This window comes from Chenopodium album, chromosome 5 (genome assembly GCF_948465745.1).
Source record: "Chenopodium album chromosome 5, dcCheAlbu1.1, whole genome shotgun sequence".
Taxonomy (NCBI): Eukaryota; Viridiplantae; Streptophyta; class Magnoliopsida; order Caryophyllales; family Amaranthaceae; genus Chenopodium; species Chenopodium album.
Window position 1 is genome coordinate 65,855,929 of NC_137838.1, and position 21,538 is coordinate 65,877,466.

General features: G+C 36.9%; 2 protein-coding genes across 2 annotated transcripts; one reads left to right on the plus strand and one right to left on the minus strand.

Annotated features, from left to right (window-relative positions):
- Positions 1-7,699: 7,699 nt before the first annotated feature.
- Positions 7,700-9,535, minus strand: LOC145630871 (protein WHAT'S THIS FACTOR 9, mitochondrial-like). Its single transcript, XM_081683002.1, has one exon. It carries the CDS (start codon positions 9,491-9,493, stop codon positions 8,165-8,167), a length of 1,329 nt encoding a protein of 442 aa, XP_081539128.1. The 5' UTR covers positions 9,494-9,535; the 3' UTR covers positions 7,700-8,164.
- A 2,759-nt stretch (positions 9,536-12,294) lies between these two features.
- LOC145630872 (histone H4) lies at positions 12,295-12,818 on the plus strand. The gene has a single exon (XM_081683003.1). The coding sequence runs from the start codon at positions 12,346-12,348 to the stop codon at positions 12,655-12,657; it is 312 nt and encodes a 103-aa protein (XP_081539129.1). The 5' UTR covers positions 12,295-12,345; the 3' UTR covers positions 12,658-12,818.
- Positions 12,819-21,538: the final 8,720 nt, after the last annotated feature.

The following is a 21,538-nucleotide window of genomic DNA, read 5'->3' on the forward strand; positions in this document are numbered from 1 at the left end:
AAAAAATGATTTTTGCAGCCTTGACAGGCGCGTCAGCACGCCCAATCAGGCGCTGCCACGCGTCCTGTCAGGGTATTTGGACCAATCACCGATTTTCTCCTAATTGCAACGGTAATATACTTGTAACGGTAATTTTGGGGTTATAAAATTAAAAAAAAAAAAAAAAAATATACCAACGGCTAGAAAAAAAAATTCTCTACAAATAGAGACCCATTTTGCCTATATTTTCATATTTTCAAAATTCACATAAATTTGTTGTATTTATCTTTTTTTCTCAATTTCTCCCTCATAATTAGTCATCCTTTTAATATTATTAAAATTATTATTATTATTATTATTATTATTAAAATAAATATTATTATTATTATTACAATAAATATTATTATTATTATTATTGTTGGAAGTATAATTATTATTGTTCTTATTTTAGCTTATTAATATTATTACTGTTGTTCGTTATTATTGTTGTTATTACTATTATTATTATTATTATTATTATTATTATAATAATAATAATAATAATAATTATTATTATTATTATTATTATTATTATAATAGTTATTATTATTATTGTTATTATTGTGTTAGTTTTTGAAATTAATCCAAAAAAAAAAAAATGGATCCCAATAACCCCTTTTACTCAATACTTTCTCAAAATTGTAATGATTTTGATGAGAATTTCATGAATCAACCTCAATTCCAACTTTTCCTACAAAGATTGAGCAACACCAATCTGCAAAATCCTCCACAACAACAAATACCTCCACAACTTGAAATACCTCCACAAATTCCAACTGAAAACACTGATTACGAGCAATCACCTCCTGTCTACCAAGGAAGTAACTCTCAGTACGATGATAGCCAAGAAGAAAATGTGCCTGAGACACCTCAATACCCTCCGTCGACTCAAAGAATGCGGGTGGGTTCCAACCAACAACTCGCTAAAGCTAGTCGTATTTGGTCAGTTGCAGAAGATGAAGCTCTTATTGGGCTATATTTAAAATATAGTGGAAATGCGATAGTGGGTACGGGCATGAAAGCTGCTGAACTTTGGCGACAAATATCTGCGGCGTACGACATGGTTCAAGCTAAGAAGCCAGAAATACTACCACCCAGAAATGCGAAGAGTTTGGAGAACCGTTGGAGAAGGATGGCGGCAGATGTACTGTTATGGACAAGTTGTTATGATGAAGCGGGTCCGCTAACTGGAAGTGGATTCAACGAAGTTGATCGAATTCAAAAGGCCTCGAAGTTGTTCCATATATCAGCCAAACCACCACACAATTTTGTTTTTCCCCACGCTTGGGAAATGATAAAGAATGACCCAAAGTGGAGGCCGAAACTCAGATGGGCATTGTCACTAAAGGAACGACAGGATTGTCAACTGCGTCCGGAAGGGGACACCGAGGATAGCAGTGGAAGTGGAAAGAGATCGAGAACTGACAGTGAAGCTGAAGGAGATATTCCCGTTGGTGGGTTTTCATCAGGAGGTATTCCCAGACCCGACGGGGTAAAAAAAGCAAAGGCTAAGCGTAAGGGAAAAGCTATTGCTCATGATAGTGCAATTTTAAGTATTGGTGAACAGATACAGGCTTGTACTGAAGTAAGAAGCTTTGAGGCAAATTTACGGCAGCAAAGGTTGGAGCTTGAAAGGGAAAAGGAAAAGAGGAAAAACAAACAGGTCGAATTACAAGAGAAGAAGATGAAATTTGATATGTTGCAAGCAATTATGTCCAAAACGACGCCACTTACACCAACTGAAGAAGCGTGGAAGGAGGAACTAATTAAACAAGTGTATGGTGGAAAGTAGAGTAGTTTATTATGTATTATGATTTCAAGTATTCCCTTTATTTTATGTTGCAATGAATTAATTTATATTATTAATTATGTTCCAAAAATTTATCAAATTGCAGTGTTTGCTTTATACAACCATTGAGTAGTCAAGTCCAATTGCAGTGTTTGTTTTATACAACCATTGAGTAGTCACGTCCAATTGCATTTTTTGTTTTATACAACCATTGAGTAGTCAAGTCCAATTGCAGTTTTTGCTTTATACAACCATTGAGTAGTCATGTATTTTGTTTTTACTATACATTGAGTAGTCAGTTCACACTCAGTTGAAGGACATGCACCGATAACATTTCCTATTTAAAGGTGTGAAATCCATTCTTCCACAACATCAAAACATTCAAAAACCAAACACAAAAAATGTTTTCCATAAGCTCAACCTCAAGCTCAAATTCTTCTGATTCAGATCAATATGCGGAATTTGATAATCTAGTTGACGAATTTGTCACAAATCACTTACCTAACATAATGCTTCCTCAACCACCTCCATCCGAGACCGAGATCGTAAATGAAGATGAAACAGTCCCGCAGCATAGGGGAGATAGAGAAAGGGAGAAAGGGCATTTGCAATTGTACAATGATTACTTTGCAATAAATCCTGTGTATTCCGAAAATCAGTTTCGTCGTCGATTTCGAATGCACAAACCTTTATTCTGTCGGATTATGAATAAAGTGGTTGAGGGCGATCCGTTCTTCCAGCAGCGTAGGAATGCAGCTGGTAGGCTTGGCTTATCACCTCTGCAGAAATGCACCGCTGCAATAAGAATGTTAGCGTACGGTGTTGCTCCGGATGCCGTAGATGAATACATACGCATGGGTCAAACAACATCTAGAAAATCAATGCAACATTTTACTCAAGGGGTGATCAAGCATTTCGAGGCCGAGTACTTAAGAAGTCCAACAGATGAAGATTTAAGGAGAATCCTTCACCAAAATGAAATGCGTGGATTCCCGGGCATGATCGGTAGCATCGACTGCATGCACTGGGAGTGGAAGAACTGTCCTATGGCTTGGAAAGCACAATACGCAGGTCGTAGCAAGAATGCAACCCTTATCCTCGAAGCTGTTGCGGATCAAGATTTATGGATTTGGCATGCATTTTTTGGAATACCCGGCTCTTGTAATGATCTGAACGTCCTATACCGCTCTCCGGTGTTTGACGATGTTTTGAAAGGTCGGGCACCACCAATTAGTTTTATGGTAAACGGCCATGAGTACAACATGGGATACTACTTAACAGATGGTATATATCCGAACTGGGCAACATTTATACAAGGTATCACATATCCTCAACTCCAAAAGGACAAGTTATTTGCAGATAAACAAGCTGCAGCTCGGAAAGACGTTGAACGTGCGTTTGGAGTTCTACAGGCTAGGTTTGCCATATTACGACAACCTTCACTTGCTTTCGACGAAGACATTTTGAGCGACATAATGAAAGCTTGTATCATTATGCACAACATGATTGTCGAGGATGAACGACACAATTACACTCGTGCCGAAGTTTTGAGAAGGTATTACGAAGAAGATCGCCCTCAGCTTCATAGAGCAAGGTCCGGTCCGAGTACAAGTGCCACAGTGAATAACAACGAGCCTTTCGAATTTGACGTTGGCCGACCACCAAACGTTGATTTTGACGCGTATATTCAAAGAAGAATTACCCTGCGTGATAGCCAAACCCATTTTTCTTTGAAAGATGATTTAGTTGAGCATATTTGGCAAAAATACGGTCGTAATGAATAAATAGTTTTGTAATCGTTAATTTATTTGGTTTGTATGATTGGTGTACGATCATTATGTTCCAATGTTGTAATCGTTAATGTTGTACTAATGAAAAATGAAATTTCACATAAAATAATGACACAAATAATTAATATTGTACTCATAAATAATTTAACCAATAAAAAAATTTAGTTAAGAATAAATATTATTATTTTATTAAAAAATACATTTTGCAAAAATTAATATTAAAAATAATTAATATTGTACTATTCATAAATAATTTAATCAATACATACATTATGTTAACAATAAAATTAAGAAATACTAAATTACAAATTTAATGATGTGTAGGAGAGATAAATATTGGTGGGGTATAGGGTTAAAAATAGGAGAGAGAATGGTGGGGATTATAATTTATGACCATTGGTGTAGAGTAAAAATGACCAAGAAAATGCCCATGGGGAGGAGGAGTGAGAAAGTGGTTAGAGAGAGATTGGGCAACCAAAAAAATGCCCACTAGTGGCAATGCTCTTACAACCAAAAAAAAAAAAACAAAAAAACACTATAGAATACTCATTAATACATAGGAGTAAGCCAAATTGGACTACGGAGTATTGTTTTATGGATACAGCAGTTTCAATCAATCAATCAATCAATCAAAGCCTTAATCCCAAAAGTGGGGTCGGCTAACATGAACCAAATTTGATTATTCCGTGTAGTCATCAACATAAATCTTTCTCCTCCATCCCTTACGATCCAAAACTTCATCCTCACGTAAATCCATGCACTTCATATCCTTCCTCACTCCTTCCAACCAAGTCATCTTTGGTCTCCCTCTTCCTCGTTTAATCCCTCCATGGTCCCACTCTTCCACTCTTCGCACCGGTGCACCCTCGGGTCTCCGTCTTACATGTCCAAACCAACGCAGACGATTTTCCCTTAATTTATCTACAATGCCCGCCACACCTACTTTCTTGCGAATAACCTCATTTCTGATTCTATCTCTTAAAGTGTTTCCACACATCCACCTTAACATGCGCATTTCCGTAACCTCCATCTTTTTAATATGCTCTTTCTTAGAAGCCTAACATTCTGTACCATAGAGCAACACTGGTCTTATGGCAGTCCTGTAGAATTTTCCCTTCAACTTTAAGGGAATGCTGCGGTCGCATAGCACTCCCGTGGCCGCTCTCCATTTAAGCCACCCTGACTTAATCCTGTGGGTCACGTCTTGATCAATGTCACCATTCTTCTGGATGATCGACCCTAGGTACTTAAAACATTCACTCATGGTCAAATCCTTTCCATCCAAACTCACCACTTCATTGCTTGTCCCCCTCTGAGTGCCAAAACGACATACCAAATATTCAGTCTTACTCCGACTTAGCTTAAACCCTCTAGATTCCAACCTTTGCCTCCATTGCTCCAACTTGACATTAACCCCATCCTTAGTCTCATCCACCAAAACGATATCATCTGCGAACAGCATACACCATGGAACCTCATCTTGAATTGGTCTAGTTAATTCGTCTAGAACCGTTGCAAAAAGAAAAGGGCTTAATGCAGACCCTTGATGCAATCCGATTGTAATAGGGAAATCTTTTGTCAACCCTCCGCATGTCCTCACATTTGTTGACACATCCCGATACATATCCTTAACTAGGTCTACATACCTTCGTGGGATACCTTTCTTCAACATTGCCCACCAAAGTATCTCTCTTGGCACCTTGTCATATGCCTTCTCTAAATCAATAAAGACCATATGAAGATCTTTCTTCTTTACCCTATAAAACTCCATCATTTGTCTTATCAAATGGATTGCCTCCATAGTAGATCTCCCAGGCATAAAACCAAATTGGTTATCTGAAATGCTTGTGCATGCCCTCAACCTTTGTTCAATCACCCTTTCCCACAACTTCATAGTATGGCTCATAAGCTTAATTCCTCGATAGTTAGAACAATCTTGAGCGTCTCCTTTGTTTTTATAAACCGGGACCAAGGTGCTCTTCCTCCAATCTTGTGGGATCCTTGTAGCCGTCCATATCTTGTTGAAAAGGTTTGTTAACCAATCAATACCAATCTTACCCAAACACCTCCACACCTCTATCGGTACCCCATCAGGGCCAACCGCCTTCTTAGGTTTCATCTTCCTCAGTGCAATCTCCACCTCTACTCTCCTAATCCTTCGCACATACTCCATGTTGATTTCTTCATCACTCATAGAGGTATCTCCTATCACAACTCCATTACTTCCATTAAATAATTCATCGAAGTACCCCTTCCACCTGTCCTTGATGCCCTCCTCTTGCACTAGGACCATTTGGTTCTTATCTTTGACACACTTCACCATGCCAATATCCTTCCTTGCCTCTTGTCTTCTCTTTGCCATCTTATAAATGATCCTTTCTCTCTCCTTGGAATCAAGCTTTTCATAAACCTCCTGATATGCCTTTTCTTTTGCTTGGCGAACAGCTGCCTTTGCCTTACTCTTAGCCTCCTTATACGCTGCAAAGGTTTCATCACTCCTACATTTTCCTAAGGCTTGATAGCATTCCCTTTTTTGCTTAATTACTGCTTTCACCTCTTCATTCCACCACGAAGTATCTCTCTGTACCGAAGTTCTTCCCCTTACTTCCCCTAAGACCTCTTTGGCCACTCTTAGGAAACAGTTCTTCATTCGTAACCAGGTCATGTCCGGATCCACCTCTCCATCCCAATCCGCTTCTTCAATTACCTTTTCTGTAAAAACCTTAGCTTTTGCATCCCTTAGGGTCCACCATCTTATCCTTGGTTCTTCTTGTCTAACTTTTTTCTTCGCCTTCTCTTTCAGACGAATAGTCATTACCAATAGCCGGTGTTGGGTGACCACACTCTCCCCTGGGATAACCTTACAGTTTATGCAACTTTGTCTATCTATGCTCCTTGTGAGCAGGAAGTCTATTTGAGTTGCATTTGCTCCATTCCGAAAAGTTATCAAGTGTGAATCCCTCTTCTTAAACCAAGTATTAGCCAAAATTAAATCATATGATTGGGCAAAATCCATAATAGCTTCACCACCGGCGTCCCTCTGCCCATACCCAAAGCCTCCATGGACACTCTCATAGCCATCTCGGCTCGCCCCAACGTGCCCATTTAGATCCCCTCCAATATATAACTTCTCTGAGTGGTGGACACCCTGCACCACCTCGTCTAGGTCCTCCCAAAATTGTCGTTTCTCTTCTGCATCTAAACCCACTTGGGGAGCATAAGCACTGATAACATTCACAATCTCCTTGCCACATAGCAACTTCAGCCTTATCAACCTATCGTTCTTCCGATAGACCTCGATCACCTCTTTTGCCAACCTCTCATCGAGAACCACACCAACTCCGTTCCTAGCTCCACCATTCCTTGTTCTGTGGCTCGTTTCTTGCCCAACATACCATACCTTATACCCCAAAACCAAGCCTCGAGCTCCTTCTCCTGTCCATCTTGTCTCTTGGAGGCACATGATGTTCACGCGTCGTCTTTTCATTACTTCTACCAATTCTGCTGATTTTCCCGTAAGAGACCCCACATTCCAAGAACCAATCCGCAAACTAAATTCTTTTCTCCCACGCTCCCTCCTGATCCCAACTCCAAGTCCTTGATTATTTGACACCACAATTGGGCAATATGGCGCGTCGCTTCTGGGCGACGACCTAGCAACCCTTACATACTTATCACTGCACCCGGGTCTGGGAAGTGCAGCGCGTCGCTCAGTAGGGAACGCCCCAATGGCACGCCCTTGCTCATTTGACACCACACTCGGGCAATGTGGCGCGTCGCTTCTGGGCGACGACCTAGCAACCCTTGCATACTTATCACTACACCCGGGTCTAGGAAGTGCAGCGCGTCGCTGAGTAGGGAACGCCCCCACGAAAATATCTGTTTGGCTCATGTCATGGGATGTGACGAAGTTTTATACTGGCTGTCACTGGCCTACCGTAACCCTCCTCCTTTATCCAGGCTTGGGACTGGCAGCGGGAAACCCACTGGCGGAGTTACAGCAGTTTGAAGAGCTAAAATTATTGCCCAATGCCTCTGCTTAAATGTCCTTCAGCAGATAGAGGGGTCTGATGTGAACGCAATAAGAGATATGCACTGCTGCTCAACAATAAATAAAGAAGTGCATAAAAATAGAACTTCTGTGCTCAGTTTATTCCTCAGAGTCGGAGATTGTAATATTGATTAACCACAAATCTAAAAATGTCTCATTTTGGAGTACAAACATTGATCAGAAAATGGGTCAGTATCAGGCAGTCTGAAGCAGGATGAATCTACTTTATAAAACGTGACCAAGCACACAAGCAGGGTACACATCTTCTAGCCACCAAGCAGAAGAACATTAGTGTATCGGTGTATCCTACAGACTGCAATAGAAAATAGGTAGAGATGGTGAACATTTCTGTAGTGATGAAGCTAGTAAATAAAACTCCCCGGACAACTGCAAGCTTAACGAACCAAAAGATGATAAGTTGACGTATAATACGTATCACATTTCTTCATTACCGGTTTTCTAACTCGTGAGTCCTAAATGTATGATAACTTAAGTAGCAAAAACTAATGCTTGCAGCTACTCATCAGATTCTTCCTCCAAACTTGATGTTTCCTCATCCCAACATTCTTCTTCCATCTCATGCTCCTCCCCCTCCATATTTTCACAGTCTTCTGATTCTTCTCCATTTCCATCTCCAGCATTATCCAGCAAGCAGTCCTGTGGCGACAAAAAGTTCACACCCTTACCACGATGAAGTAGCCCCGTTCTCATCACATGGTAAAACTTATCCCTAATACGGACCAGTGGATGAGGACTAAGTAATCTACCCTTTCGATACCCTTCTTTCAGAGTAACAGTTGTTGTCTTACACTTCAAAGACAGATAGAAAATCCCCGGATACCTAGTAAAAATCCGAGTAAACCTATGAGGAAGATTCAATTCCTCTCTCAAACTTCTCAAATAATTCCTCTTAGTCTTCTTATGAATAGTCATGCTCAAAAACTCATGCAACAACCCAACAATCCGTTTCTCCATAAGCTCGCTCGTAGGATCGAGCCTCGTAGAATCCTCATAAGGCGATACATATGGCAACTTCTGAAACTCCTCCATCCAAGCCTTAACCTTCTTTTGATACCCATACCCCTTTGGAAAGCTCATTGCGAATGCTAAAGCGGTTTGCCCCTTCTTAAACTCCCTATAATCATTCCCTAATTCTATTCTCTTCTCACCACTCTTTTCCAAGGCAGAAACAGCAAGTTCTTCCCTCCATTCTACAAGACTCAAAAAGGGTAACCCATTATTCCCCTTTAAAACCCTAAAATGATTCGGATACTTCGAAACAATCAATTTCTCAAAATTATCCGGTAACCCTAAATCCCATTTCAAAGGATAAATCGATTGCAATGGCGCCCCCTTAGATTTCGTCATCATAAGCAATTTACAAAGCCTTTCAACAATACCCAATTCATCATTTTGATAAACTAAGTGTTCTTGTTGATCTAATGTAACAGCAAAATCAGTAAGCTTAAAGCAGGGCAAATTAGGGTAACGAGAATGAGGAAATTCGTGAAAAAGAGTAGGATACCTTCGAAGAAATCGAAGAACAGGGACAGTAAGACCTAGAAGCTTCTGCCAATCGGAGACTGTTCGGGCAGTAATGAAGGAAGTTGAAGAACGTTTAATGGCGTCTTTGAGAAGCATGGCAGCTTTGAGATCGGTCTCTTTGTCGATAATATGGTCGATAGTTTTGTTCTTCACCCATTTTAGGCGAACTTTGGTGATGCTCCGCCATTGTTGGTGGTTGAAGAAGGTGGAGGAAGCGGCGGAGGTGGTGGTGATGGTGGTGGAAATGGAGATGCAATGGGATTTGAGGAGAGAGATGAAAGTTTGAGGGTTGAAAAGCATTTAGTTGGCAAGTGAAGTGAGAGTTGGTTGTTGTTTACGAAAGGTTCAAATGATGGGGAAGAAAATTGTTAAATTAAAGAGGACAATGGCCCAATAGTAGAGGTGAATAGGTGATTGAGGCGGAACCGCCTAAGCGAGGTTTTGTTCACCTTTCCAAGACTATACGAGTACTAGACTAGATTGAATTGGATCGGATTAAAATTAAAAATTTAGAATTTAAGATTTGAACATTGGATCGATTTTGCTATGCCTTTACCAATCCTAAATACAGTTTAAGGTCTATTTTATTCACCTTATATTCACTTGTTTCAGGTCTGATAAATTCAGTTTAAGAAAAATAAGTTCAGTTTAAGAAAATATAAATTATGATAAGAAGTTCAAATTACAACTAAAATATGTTTAATAAGTTCTGAGTTCAAATAGGTGCAGTTGAGTTCAGATAAGTTCTAATAATTCTGTTAAGTTCAGATAAGAGAAAATTAGGTGAATAGAACGTACCCTAAATCAATTTGGATCTATGTAAGTACAAAAACGCTGCAGCTGTTATTGCTTAAATATTATTTTGGCTCGGGCAATGACTGGGTCAATACATGATTCAATCTTCTTTTCTTAAATAAATCTTACCTTTTACATTATTGTTCAATACGTTTTTATTTTTCTTTGTAAAAGAGAATATGAAGTACGGAGTATCAAGGCATTTATTTTTGAAACTCGAGGTTTGTGTGTCGCTTGGCAAGTAAATTTCCTCTTAGAATATATTTAATATACAAGTGTAAATAACTAAATATAGATAATTAATATAGAAATTTTCCTAGCATATTGTAGGAAATAATTTATCTCTAAGGCCCCTTTTTTAAAGCTGCTCTGCTCAAAATAAATCTGCTATGCTCTGCTCTACTCTGCACTGCTCTATTTTCAAATAATAATTAATAATAAAAATAATAATAATTAATATTGTATTGATGATGATAATTTATTATTTTGAATAATTTTAATAATTATTAATATTAAAAATAATTTTAATAATTATTAATATTAATAATAATTAATATTTATTAATCATAATAATTAATCATAATCGTTATCATTATTAATATTTAATAATTCAAATTATTAAGAATTAATATTTAATAATATTATTAATTAATAATTTCTAATAATTATAACAATTCTTTCAAATAAATAAATAATAATAATAATAATAACAATTTCTTTTATAAACATTTAATATTAGAATCACAATGTGTAGAAACATTTTATGTATGTGGGTATTGATTGTTAGTTCATTGAGTTGAATTATTTATCAAATCTTTCCATACAATTTAAGAATTAAAAAAGAAATTGTTTTCAATTAGTACTTTGTATATCATTATTATTTTTAGGGTTAAAAAATATATGATTAAGACAAATTTATAAGTAAAATCATTATTACTCATTAAATCATTTTATTTTAAAATTTTTGTGAAATAAATATCAATAAACCGTTATATTTTATCTTTCTACTATTAACATATGTTAAATATGGTATACATATATTTATGTTCTCACTCACCTAAATCAATAGTATATGCACTTAATAATAGTAATAGTAGTAATAATAATAATAATAATAATAATAATAATAATAATAACAACAACAACAACAACAACAACAACAACAACAACAACAACAACAACAACAACAACAACAACAACAACAACAACAACAACAACAACAACAACAACAACAACAACAACAACAACAACAATAATAACCTTAATAATAGTAATAATAATAATAATAATAATAATAATAATAATAATAATAATAATAATAATAATAATAACATTAATAATAGTATTAATAATAATATTGAAATCTGCTCTGCTATCCTGAAGTATGCTCTGCTCTTCCCATAAACTCAAAAGAACAAGGCCCGAAATATTGAAATCTGCTCTGCTATCCTGAAATATGCTCTGCTCTTCCCATAAACTCAAAAGAACAAGGCCCGAAATGTTATTTTGCATATTTTAAAACCAAATACCGATCAAGTCCAAAATATATTTTTAAGGTCTAAGAATTGAAAATTTATATCTCGTCCCTAAGTCTACACCTTCTCCCTATTTTCTCGATCCATAATTTAATCAGTAAATAAGTTTAATCTATTAAAAATAAGTTTTAATTTATAAAATTATGTCAATTGATTAAAAATAATTTTAAATAAGCAAAAAAAGTCAACAATTAAAAATAATTAATACAGTGCGATGTTTCAAAAAAAAAAAAAAAAAACAGTACGAAGTATTACCGGAAAAAAAAAAAAAAAAAAAAAAAAAAAAACTTGAGCATCTTATATACGAGTACTACATATACGAGTAATTATTTTTTCTAAACTTATCAGCTAACAAAATACGGAGTCATTGTAAACAGTATAGGCGTATAGCACGAAGTACTCTACTCCATATTTTTTTTCTTTTTTTTTTTTTTTTTTTTTTTTTTTTTTTTGCGGAGTATAGAACTTGAGTAAAACTCAGCAGCAGGACAAACAGTAAATCCGAACATAGATTACTTTAAAAATTATACAAAAGGCAAACCATTAGATTAAAATCATCAACGGTCTTAAACTTGGCAAAACTCTTCACACGGATCGATCTCATCTACCGTCAGATTAAACCACATCCAATGGCTGCAAGTGATTATAAACAAAATCAACAATTCCCTCCAAAACCAAATATTCAAAATATTTCAACAGCCTCCTTATATAAACCCTCCCCAAATCTAATTTCCCACCACAATCAAAACATCAACCTCCACCAATAATCCAATACAAATTCAAAAAACCCGAATTCGTAAACTCAAAAGCGAGAGCAAGAAAATGTCAGGAAGAGGGAAGGGAGGAAAGGGGTTAGGAAAGGGAGGAGCAAAGAGGCACAGGAAGGTTTTGAGGGATAACATCCAAGGTATTACTAAGCCCGCCATTCGTCGTTTGGCGAGGCGAGGAGGAGTCAAGAGGATCAGCGGCCTTATTTACGAGGAAACTCGTGGTGTATTGAAGATATTTTTGGAGAATGTGATTAGAGATGCTGTTACTTACACTGAGCACGCTCGCCGTAAGACTGTTACTGCTATGGATGTTGTCTACGCTCTTAAGAGGCAGGGCCGTACTCTCTACGGGTTTGGTGGTTAGACTTTATTACTCCGTATGTTTTAGGGTTTTAGATTTCTACTTTGAGTTTCGATGTAATCTGAGATTTGATGGTAAATGTGAAATATATGTATTAAATATTTGCTAATTTGCAATTTTAATTGTGTTGATTCTTTATCTTAGTTATTGCTGTTTGAATTTGATATTGTTCCGGAATTGAAAAATATTGATGTTATTAGATCTATTCTGTTGTTTTTGTTAAGAAATGTTGTCCTTGGTTGAGTTAATTGGCTCAACAATATGGTTGATTTTCAGCAATGAAATCACAGTTCAATTTATTTTTTTGTACAGATTTGTATTAATATATTTTTGAAGTTTCCTGCTCTGAACAGATTTGTTTTTTATATATGGGTTTTGTAGAGTTGTATGGAACAAGTTTGGGTAAGAAACATTATCGTTCTCACTCTCATCCTTCATTTGCCTTGACTGTACCATTATGAATTTGGGTCTACCTTGTTTTGCCCCGTTTCAAGATCTTCATTACTTGGTAAATTCATGACTAGTCTATCAATGTGCTTGTGATCTCATTGTCTCAATCGATGGATTTAGAGATGAGTGAGGCCTTATGGAGATGGTAATGTCAATAGGAAGCTCAACTTCAGAAGCTTTCAGCATCCACCTTATCTCGCCGCTCTTTCAACCACTGGACTCATCAGCACGGCCACACAACAAACCGGAACAATTTATCTGGTTTTCATCCAGGCAATAAGAACGTGCTTAGGAATGTTAAATCTGTTCGGCTGTTCCAAACCCAAGCACACCACGAGACTTTAGAAAAACCTTTGTGCAACCCTTTATTTCCCTTAGTCATGCTATATTTAAGCCCATTTTTAGCCCAATGCACCTACATAAAGCAGTCTTTTAGTTCCTGTTTTAGCTCTGCAGATGTTCTTCCAACTCCAGCTAGCTGATCTTAGTGGTTTATATATTCTCCCACCAACTACTCTCCTTGATATAAATGGCTTAATGGCATGGACCTTATTGTAGCTGTAAATCCATTAAAGAGTAATATACTTATCTAGACATCGAATGGGGATTAAAGGTTTAATTTATCTGGACCCTGGTAATCCATAACACTAGATCAAATCAATTGAAACTGATTAAATCCAATAATCTTAGATTTGAACGAACCTAAGACATCCCGAATAGCACTTGCCTCATTATAGACCCAACCTAAAGGGAACCTGACCTGTTGGCTGTTATTGGCTTGTTCTTTAACAACCCAAAACTTGTTCATCGCAACAAATACCTAATATGACCAATCCAATAACAACTCATGATTCAATTCACCCATAGTGTTTACTGACTTATTGACCCGACCTCATTTTACTTTGAGCCGATTTCACCCTCCTATGTTTGAACTGAATTTATAGTAAATAATTTCTTAAAACTTACCAATTGGATATTGGAGTAGTGGTGATTGAGATTACACTTGGTAGATAGAACCTGTGTTTGATCCCCCGCAACAACAATTATGAGGGGACTGGAACTTAACCACCCAGAACTGATCCTTGAATCCGGATTAGCCCAAAAAGGGTGAAGCGTTTGGAACAAAAAAAAAAAAAAAAAATCTTAAAACTAAGACTTAAATAATACAAAGACAATATGATTGTTATATACACAACTAACACAAGGGTGCACGGTCCACCCGTTAACATATTAGTTACATTTTGATGATTGATTTTTTGATAGAGTATAAAACATATTCCTAATATTTCAATAGTTCAGTATGTTGTATCACTTGTATGTTATACTAATTATATATACAAGATACAACTCATACAAGTATACAACCATCAAATTATAGCGTTGTTAATTTTTATATTTAGTATTACTTGTCTCCTCTCTTAAACAAAGTATTTCCCCCTTGTAAAGAGGTTAGGAAATGAAGCTCTCATAATTTAGCTTTTTCAAATAGCAATTTTAATGAGTATCGTGTTTGGTTAGAGGAGTGTCCCCCGGATATTCATAGGGCGATTTGTAATGATGTTGAACTCTTGATGATTTAATAAGTGCTACGCTTTGGTTTGTGTCCAAAAAAAAAAAAAAAAAAAAAAAAAAGTATTTCCAGAATTTGAGTATTTGTAAGTTTTTATTTTTTAGTTTTGGAAATTGAACATTTTTTTTAGTAGTTTATAAACTTATATATTCCTTTTGTTTCATAATAATAGTAACACTAGGTTATCTCATGAACCCACATTGACCCATCCAACCTAGCTCGACCTACCCATGACCCACTTAGCTCATGAACCCATCCTAACCCACCTACAAGTTTACGACCCACCTAACAGTAACCCATGAACTCAAGTACTCAACCCTGGCATATCCAATATTTTCTTTGACCCAACCCGTGACCCTAGAGTGCACCCTACAACATCAACCCAGGTTGATTTAGGGGGCATTTGGTTAGTGTATTTTTTGGGTTGAAAACTGTAGACACTTGATTGTGTCTCCCCAAAAACCAAACTCAGTGATGAATATTGTTCACTTCATTGATTATCGAACGAGGTGAAATGTGAAAGAGCCTTGTGGACTGAAGTCATTTTAATAAAATACTTCTTTCTGTTTTCGAAAATATTTCTTTTCTTACTCTATTTATGAAAATGTCTAGTCCAGTTTAGTCCATGATAAGAGTTCACTAATGGTGTATTTGGATGGGGTTCAAAAAGACCTTCCAACGATATATTATAAGGCCAATTTCGATAAATAATGAGGAAGTTATGGCCGAAATACTAAACTGGGCTCAAACCGGATTTTACCTACGGCCCAATGATCATGTGAAGGGTCCAAAGGTTTAATCCCATTCCTAAACTAATTACGATTTATTAGAAGCTTCTATTAGTTTCCAAAAGATCTTTATTATCCTTTTTTGAAAAGATAAGATTAAAGAATTTGAAATTGGATAAAACTTTCCTTTTTAAGCCCTAATTCTATTCGAAATGAAAGAGGTTCAAAGACAGTCAGATATTATTTTCGTGAATCATATTTTTATCCAAATGTTATACGGTTGGATAGATCTTGAAATTATCTTTCCAATGATATATTATAATATTAATTCCGATCTATAACGAAAAAGATATGAAAGAAATACGAAACTCTATCCAAAGCTGACACCGTCTCACCATACAACCATATCTTTTATTCTACCAAACATTTTAATTTGATTCTAATTTCGCTGGAAAGTAGAATTTGATAGATTTTCAACGACATATTATATGTCTTATTTGGACTTTTGGATCAAAAGTTATGATAAAAACAAAATCCACAAAAACTGCTGACCGTCGAGTTTTATTTCAATTCGAATTCGGATTCTTTTCTATTCCTTCGACCCTCTTTTTTCCTAATAAATAGAGGTCATATCACCCCTTTTTCAAGAATCAACAAGCTTGATCATCAACAATTATCTAGTTCTATTCTCTTTTCTCTCCTAAGCTAGAAGGTTATTCTTTTTCTCTCTTTCTAGCCTAGCCTTTTTCACTACTAGAATTCGGTCAAATTGCGACTGATTTTTTACGACTGTCATTAAAACGGTCGCAAAATGAAAAATTTGCGACCGTTCTACAAGAATTCGGTCAAATTGCGACTGATTTTTTACGACCGTCATTAAAACGGTCGCAAAATGAAAAATTTGCGACCGTTTTAAAAGCGGTCGTAATTTTGCGACTGTTTTTAAGGCAGTCGCAAGTTTGTGACCGTTTTTTACCTATTAAACAGTCGCAATGATATTTGAATAATTTATTTTTTAAAAAATATGTGAAAAATAAATCAAAATAAAATTAAAATAATTGTGACCGCCAAAAACGGTCGCAGCTTGCGACCATTAGTTAAACAATCTCTATTTGCGAGAATTGCGACTGTTTTAGCGGTCGTAATTGTTTATTTATTAATTTTTAAAATAGGGTATATAAGGGGCTCAAGCTTCCCAACCCAAACTAACCCTATTTTTTTTGGTTAACAGTCATTGTTCCTCTTCTCTCTCTCTCTCTCACTACTAGAAAACACGTAAATTGCGACGGAAATTTTTTGTCGGAAACACCATGTTTTCTGTCGGAAAACCCATTTCCGACGGAAATTCCGTCGCAACCGGTTTTCGCAATAGTTGTTGTCGGAAAAACACCCTTTTCCGACGGAATTTCCGAAAGCACTTTTCCGACGGAATTTCCGACGGAATTCAGTCCGTTGGAAGCGATTTTTAGGCCCGTCAAAGTCCGTACGGACTCTTTTTTGTCGAAAATGTCCGACGGAATTTCTGTCGGAAAGTGGTTTTAAAAAAACAAAAAAATAACGCCCACTGCCACCCCGTACCACCGCCACCCAACACCACCAGCCCCCACCTATCACAACAAGCCAAACCCTAGCCGCAAAACACAAGAGAAAACTTACCACCACCAGATCCCCACCCACGAACCAAAACGAACCCCATCCACGAACCAAAACAAACCCAGATCCCCACCACCACCAGATCCCTACCCACGAACCAAAACAAACCCAGGTCCCGACCACCACCAGATCCCTACCCACGAACCAAAACAAACCCCATATCCCCACCAATCCCGGCCTAAACCGCAAAACACAAAAGAGAAAACTTACCACCACCACCACCACGGCACCACCAACAACCCACCACGGTTTCCTCCTTTTTCGCCGGAAAACCCAAAAATTATTTAAAAAAAAACACAAAACGTATCACCATCATGAAACCTAAAAATTGAAACTAAAAAATTTAAAACACATATACATACCTTTAAACTTGAATTTGCTTCAAAATTAACCTTGAAATCAGTTTAATAAGGCCAAATTCGACCACAAAAACACTAGATCTAGTGTTTTCATGGTCGAATTTGACCTTAAAAAACCCTTTATTTGTTTAACACCATCCCTAAAACCAAATTGACCACCACCCTCAAACCGCCGAGAAACAAAAGAGAATAGAAAAGAAGAGGAAAAAGAGGAGAAGAAAGAGGCGACAAATAGAAGTGAGAAAAGAGAAGAGGAAAGAAAAGAACAGAGGGAAGGAGAGAGCGAATCAGAGGGAAAGCTGAAGGGGAAAGATGAAAGAGAAGACGAACAGGAGAAGGGAGAAGAGGAGACAGAACGAGAATAGGGATAAGAAGAAAGACAAAGAGAGCAGAGGAGGCGGAAATTATGTGTAGGGTTTTGTAAAAGTATATGATGTTTTAAAAAAAATTATAATATTGCGACGGAAATTTCCGACGGATTTTTCCATCGCAAAGTACATATATTCCGACGGATTAAAAATCCGTCGGAAATTTCCGACGGAATTATTAAATTCGTCGGAAATTTCCGACGGAATTATTAAATTTGTCGGAAATTTCCGGCGGAATTATTAAATTCGTCGGAATTTTTCGACGAAATGAAAATCCGTCGGAAATTTCGACTTTCCGACGGAATAATGTGTCCGTCGGAACAAATCCGTCGCTATTTGCCTGTTTTCTAGTAGTGTCTCTCTCTTCTCAGCCGACCCTCTTCCTCCATTTTCCTTATCTCCACTCTATCTTTCTCACGCCCCTTCTCTTTCACTCTCATCTCTTAATTCTCTGAATTTCACTGCCAAAAATGAAGCAAAGAACTTGAGAATTGAAGAATAAGAAGCCGAAAATCGTTGCTCATTCAAGCTTTAGCTCAAATCGGAAGCTCTTCTTGTGGTGTTGATGTCGGCGCTTTCTCTCTCCTCCATGCTGCTTGCCACCGTCACGACCATACATCGTAACAAGACCTCCACCGTCACAAGAACGAGCCTAAGAGAAGTCAAGGTTTTCTAGATCTCATATTTAATTAAGGTTATATTGTTGATCTAGATTTATTGTTTCTAATTTCTGATTATGTATAATTGTTTTATTGTAATTTTAGTTTTTAATTTTGAAAGATATATATTATTGTTTTAATTCTGATTTGTGTTGTTTTATTGTAATTTTAGTTTATTATTTTTGAAAGATCTATATTATTGTTTTATTTCTGACTTGTGGGTAATTTTCTGTAATTTGTATAATTATTGTATAATTTTATTTCTGATTTTGTGGGTAATTTTCTTAATTTTTTATAATTTTGTGGGCGACGGTGGGTTGAGGTGGTTTCGGGTGAGCGGCATTGGGTTGAGTTGGTTTCAGGTGAGCGGCGGTTGATTTACTGGTTAGGGTGGGTGGGGAGCTGTGGTGGGTAAAGGTGGTTTGGGTTGGCGGTGGTGGTGGGTTAGGTGGTTTCAGGTGAGCGGTGGTGGGTTTACATGGTTAGGGTGGGCAGATGTGTTGGGTAAAGGTGGTTTGGGTTAGCAGTGGTGTTGGGTAAAGGTGGTTTCGGTGGTTGGTGAGGTTGGATGTGAAGTACAGTAGTGCGATTTTTCTTTTTTTTTTTTGTTTTTTTTTTTAAATTTTAGCAATAGTTTATGGCGGTCGCTAATTCCAAAAATTGCGACCGCTGATATAACCAGTCGCAATTTTTAATTTTTTGCGACTGTTTTTTAAACAGTCGGTGAAAATAATAAAAACGGTCGCAAAAAGCTGCGATCGTCAAACGGTCGTAATAACGATTTTATGCGACCACGTGAATAACGACCACCACCACTACTAAAATTCGGCTAAATTGCGATCGTTTTTTTACGACCGTCTGAAAAACGGTCGCAAAATTCATATTTTGCGACCGTTTTTTATGCGGTCGCAATATTACGACTGCTTTGACAACGGTCGCAAATTTGCGACCGTTTTTAGCCTTTTAGACGGTCGCTAGGCTGTTTGAACAATTAAAAATAATTCCAAATTAAAATAAATTGTTTGCGACCGTCAAAGACGGTCGTAAATGTCATAATATGCGACCGTCAAAGAGACGGTCGTAAATGTCAAAATCTGCGACCATCTCTGACGGTCGTAAATGACATAATCTGCGACCGTCAAAGAGACGGTCGTAAATAATCATAATCTGCGACCGTCAAAGAGATGGTCGTAAATAATAATCATAATCTGCGACCGGCTCTGACGGTCGTAAATGACATAATCTGCGACCGTCAAAGAGACGGTCGTAAATAATCATAATCTGCGACCGGCAAAGACGGTCGTAAATGTCATAATCTGCGACCGTCAAAGAGACGGTCGTAAAAGACCCTTTTAATTAAAAAAATAAGGTATTAAAGCATACCTTATTCACAAACCCTAACTACTTCACACTCCCTCATTCACGCCGCTCACCCCTAACCCTAGCCTTTACACTTTCAGCAGCCGCTCCTTCTCTCTTTTCTCTTTCTCTCTCCTCTCTCTCTTCTCACAATTGTTTCTCTCTCCTCCTTCGCTCCTTCTTTCCTTCTCGCCATTCCTCTTCTCCTCCTTCATTCCTCCTTCATTATTAATTGACTTTTATTGCCGGAAATCAGACACACTTCAAAGAAATAGATCGAAAATCGTCCAAACATTCAACCGACGCCAACCGTCACCACCATGACCTCCATCGTCAAGCTTTAGCCCACCACCACTATCTCCACCATCACAATCTTATGGCTAAGCAAGTTTATGGTTTTTAAGGTCAAATTCGACCATGAAAAGTCTAGATCTAGACTTTTCATTGTCGAATTTGGCCTTATTAAACCAAATTTGAGGTGAAATTCGAAGTCAACTCGAGGTTTAAGGTATGTTATCCTGTTTATACTTGTTTGTCTGAGTTTTTATTCAAATTTTTTTTTTGATTTTTTGTTCGAATTTCAGTATTCGAATGTTAATTTTTGTTCATTTTGGGATTCATTTTCGTTTTCATTTATTTGTTAATGTTTGGGTTTGATTTTTGTTATTTTTGTTAATGTTACTATGTATGTTTGATTTTCGTTTCGATTTTTGGGTTGATTTTTGTTAATTTTATTTCGAATTTGATTTTTTTGGTTGATTATGGTTTGATAATTGTTTTATTTTCGATTTTGTGGTTATTTACTTTGAATTTTCTCTTTTTTTTATTAATTTGAAATTCCATGTTTTAATTCGAATTTCCATGTTTTATTCATTGGAATTTTGTCTTTTTTTTCGTTTGAATTTTTGTTTGGATTTTTTGGCTTTTTTGGGTTTGATTTTATCTTTGTTTTGGGTTGATTTTTGCTAGTTTTCGTGGTGGTTGGGTTTTTCATGGTGGCTGGGGTTTTCGTGGTGATTGGGTGGTGTTTTAAGGTGTGCATTATGGTGGGTAAAGGTGGTTGGCTGGGAAGGGGCAGTGGGTGGAGTTGGGTGTGAGAAGTGGTGGGGGGCGTGGCTGTGAAGAGCAGGGGTGGTTCGTAATTTCTTTTTTTTTCTTTTTTTTTCAACTTTTAGTGACGGCCAAAAGCGGTCGCTAATTTCCTTTGCGATCAAGGAAAATAACAAAAACGGTCGCAATAAATCTGCGACCGTCAAACAGTCGTAATAATTTTTTTTTGCGACCAAGGAAATAACGACCACCCCTTTACGACCGTTGACGGTCGCAATTATGAATTGCGACCGTTTTTGCTATTTTTTGCGACCGGTAAAGGCGGTCGCAAAACCCATAATTTTTAGTTGCGACCGTTTTTACTATAATCTGCAACTGTCAGAGACGGTCGCAATTTGGCCGAATTTTAGTAGTATTTACAAATACAATACCGCATTCACGAGTCTTAGACACATCTAGCCAACCTCGAAGTTGCCTTCGCCCTAGACGTGAAAGGTTGATAATTTCTGAGGGTTTAGTCCTAAATCCCTATTTTAATTATTTGAATTAATTGTTTGATTTAATATTTTCCTTGAAGTTACTAACGTGTGTATTGTTTTGATAGAAAGAAATACGAGGTAACCAACTAAGTAATTTCATTGATATATCTATAGAATCATTCTTAAATTATATTAAAACTAGTACCATG

Coding starts and splice junctions, on each gene's coding strand:
- LOC145630871 (XM_081683002.1), bottom strand. CDS start 9,493: ATGCTTTTCAACCCTCAAACTTTCATCTCTCTCCTCAAATCCCATTGC.
- LOC145630872 (XM_081683003.1), top strand. CDS start 12,346: ATGTCAGGAAGAGGGAAGGGAGGAAAGGGGTTAGGAAAGGGAGGAGCA.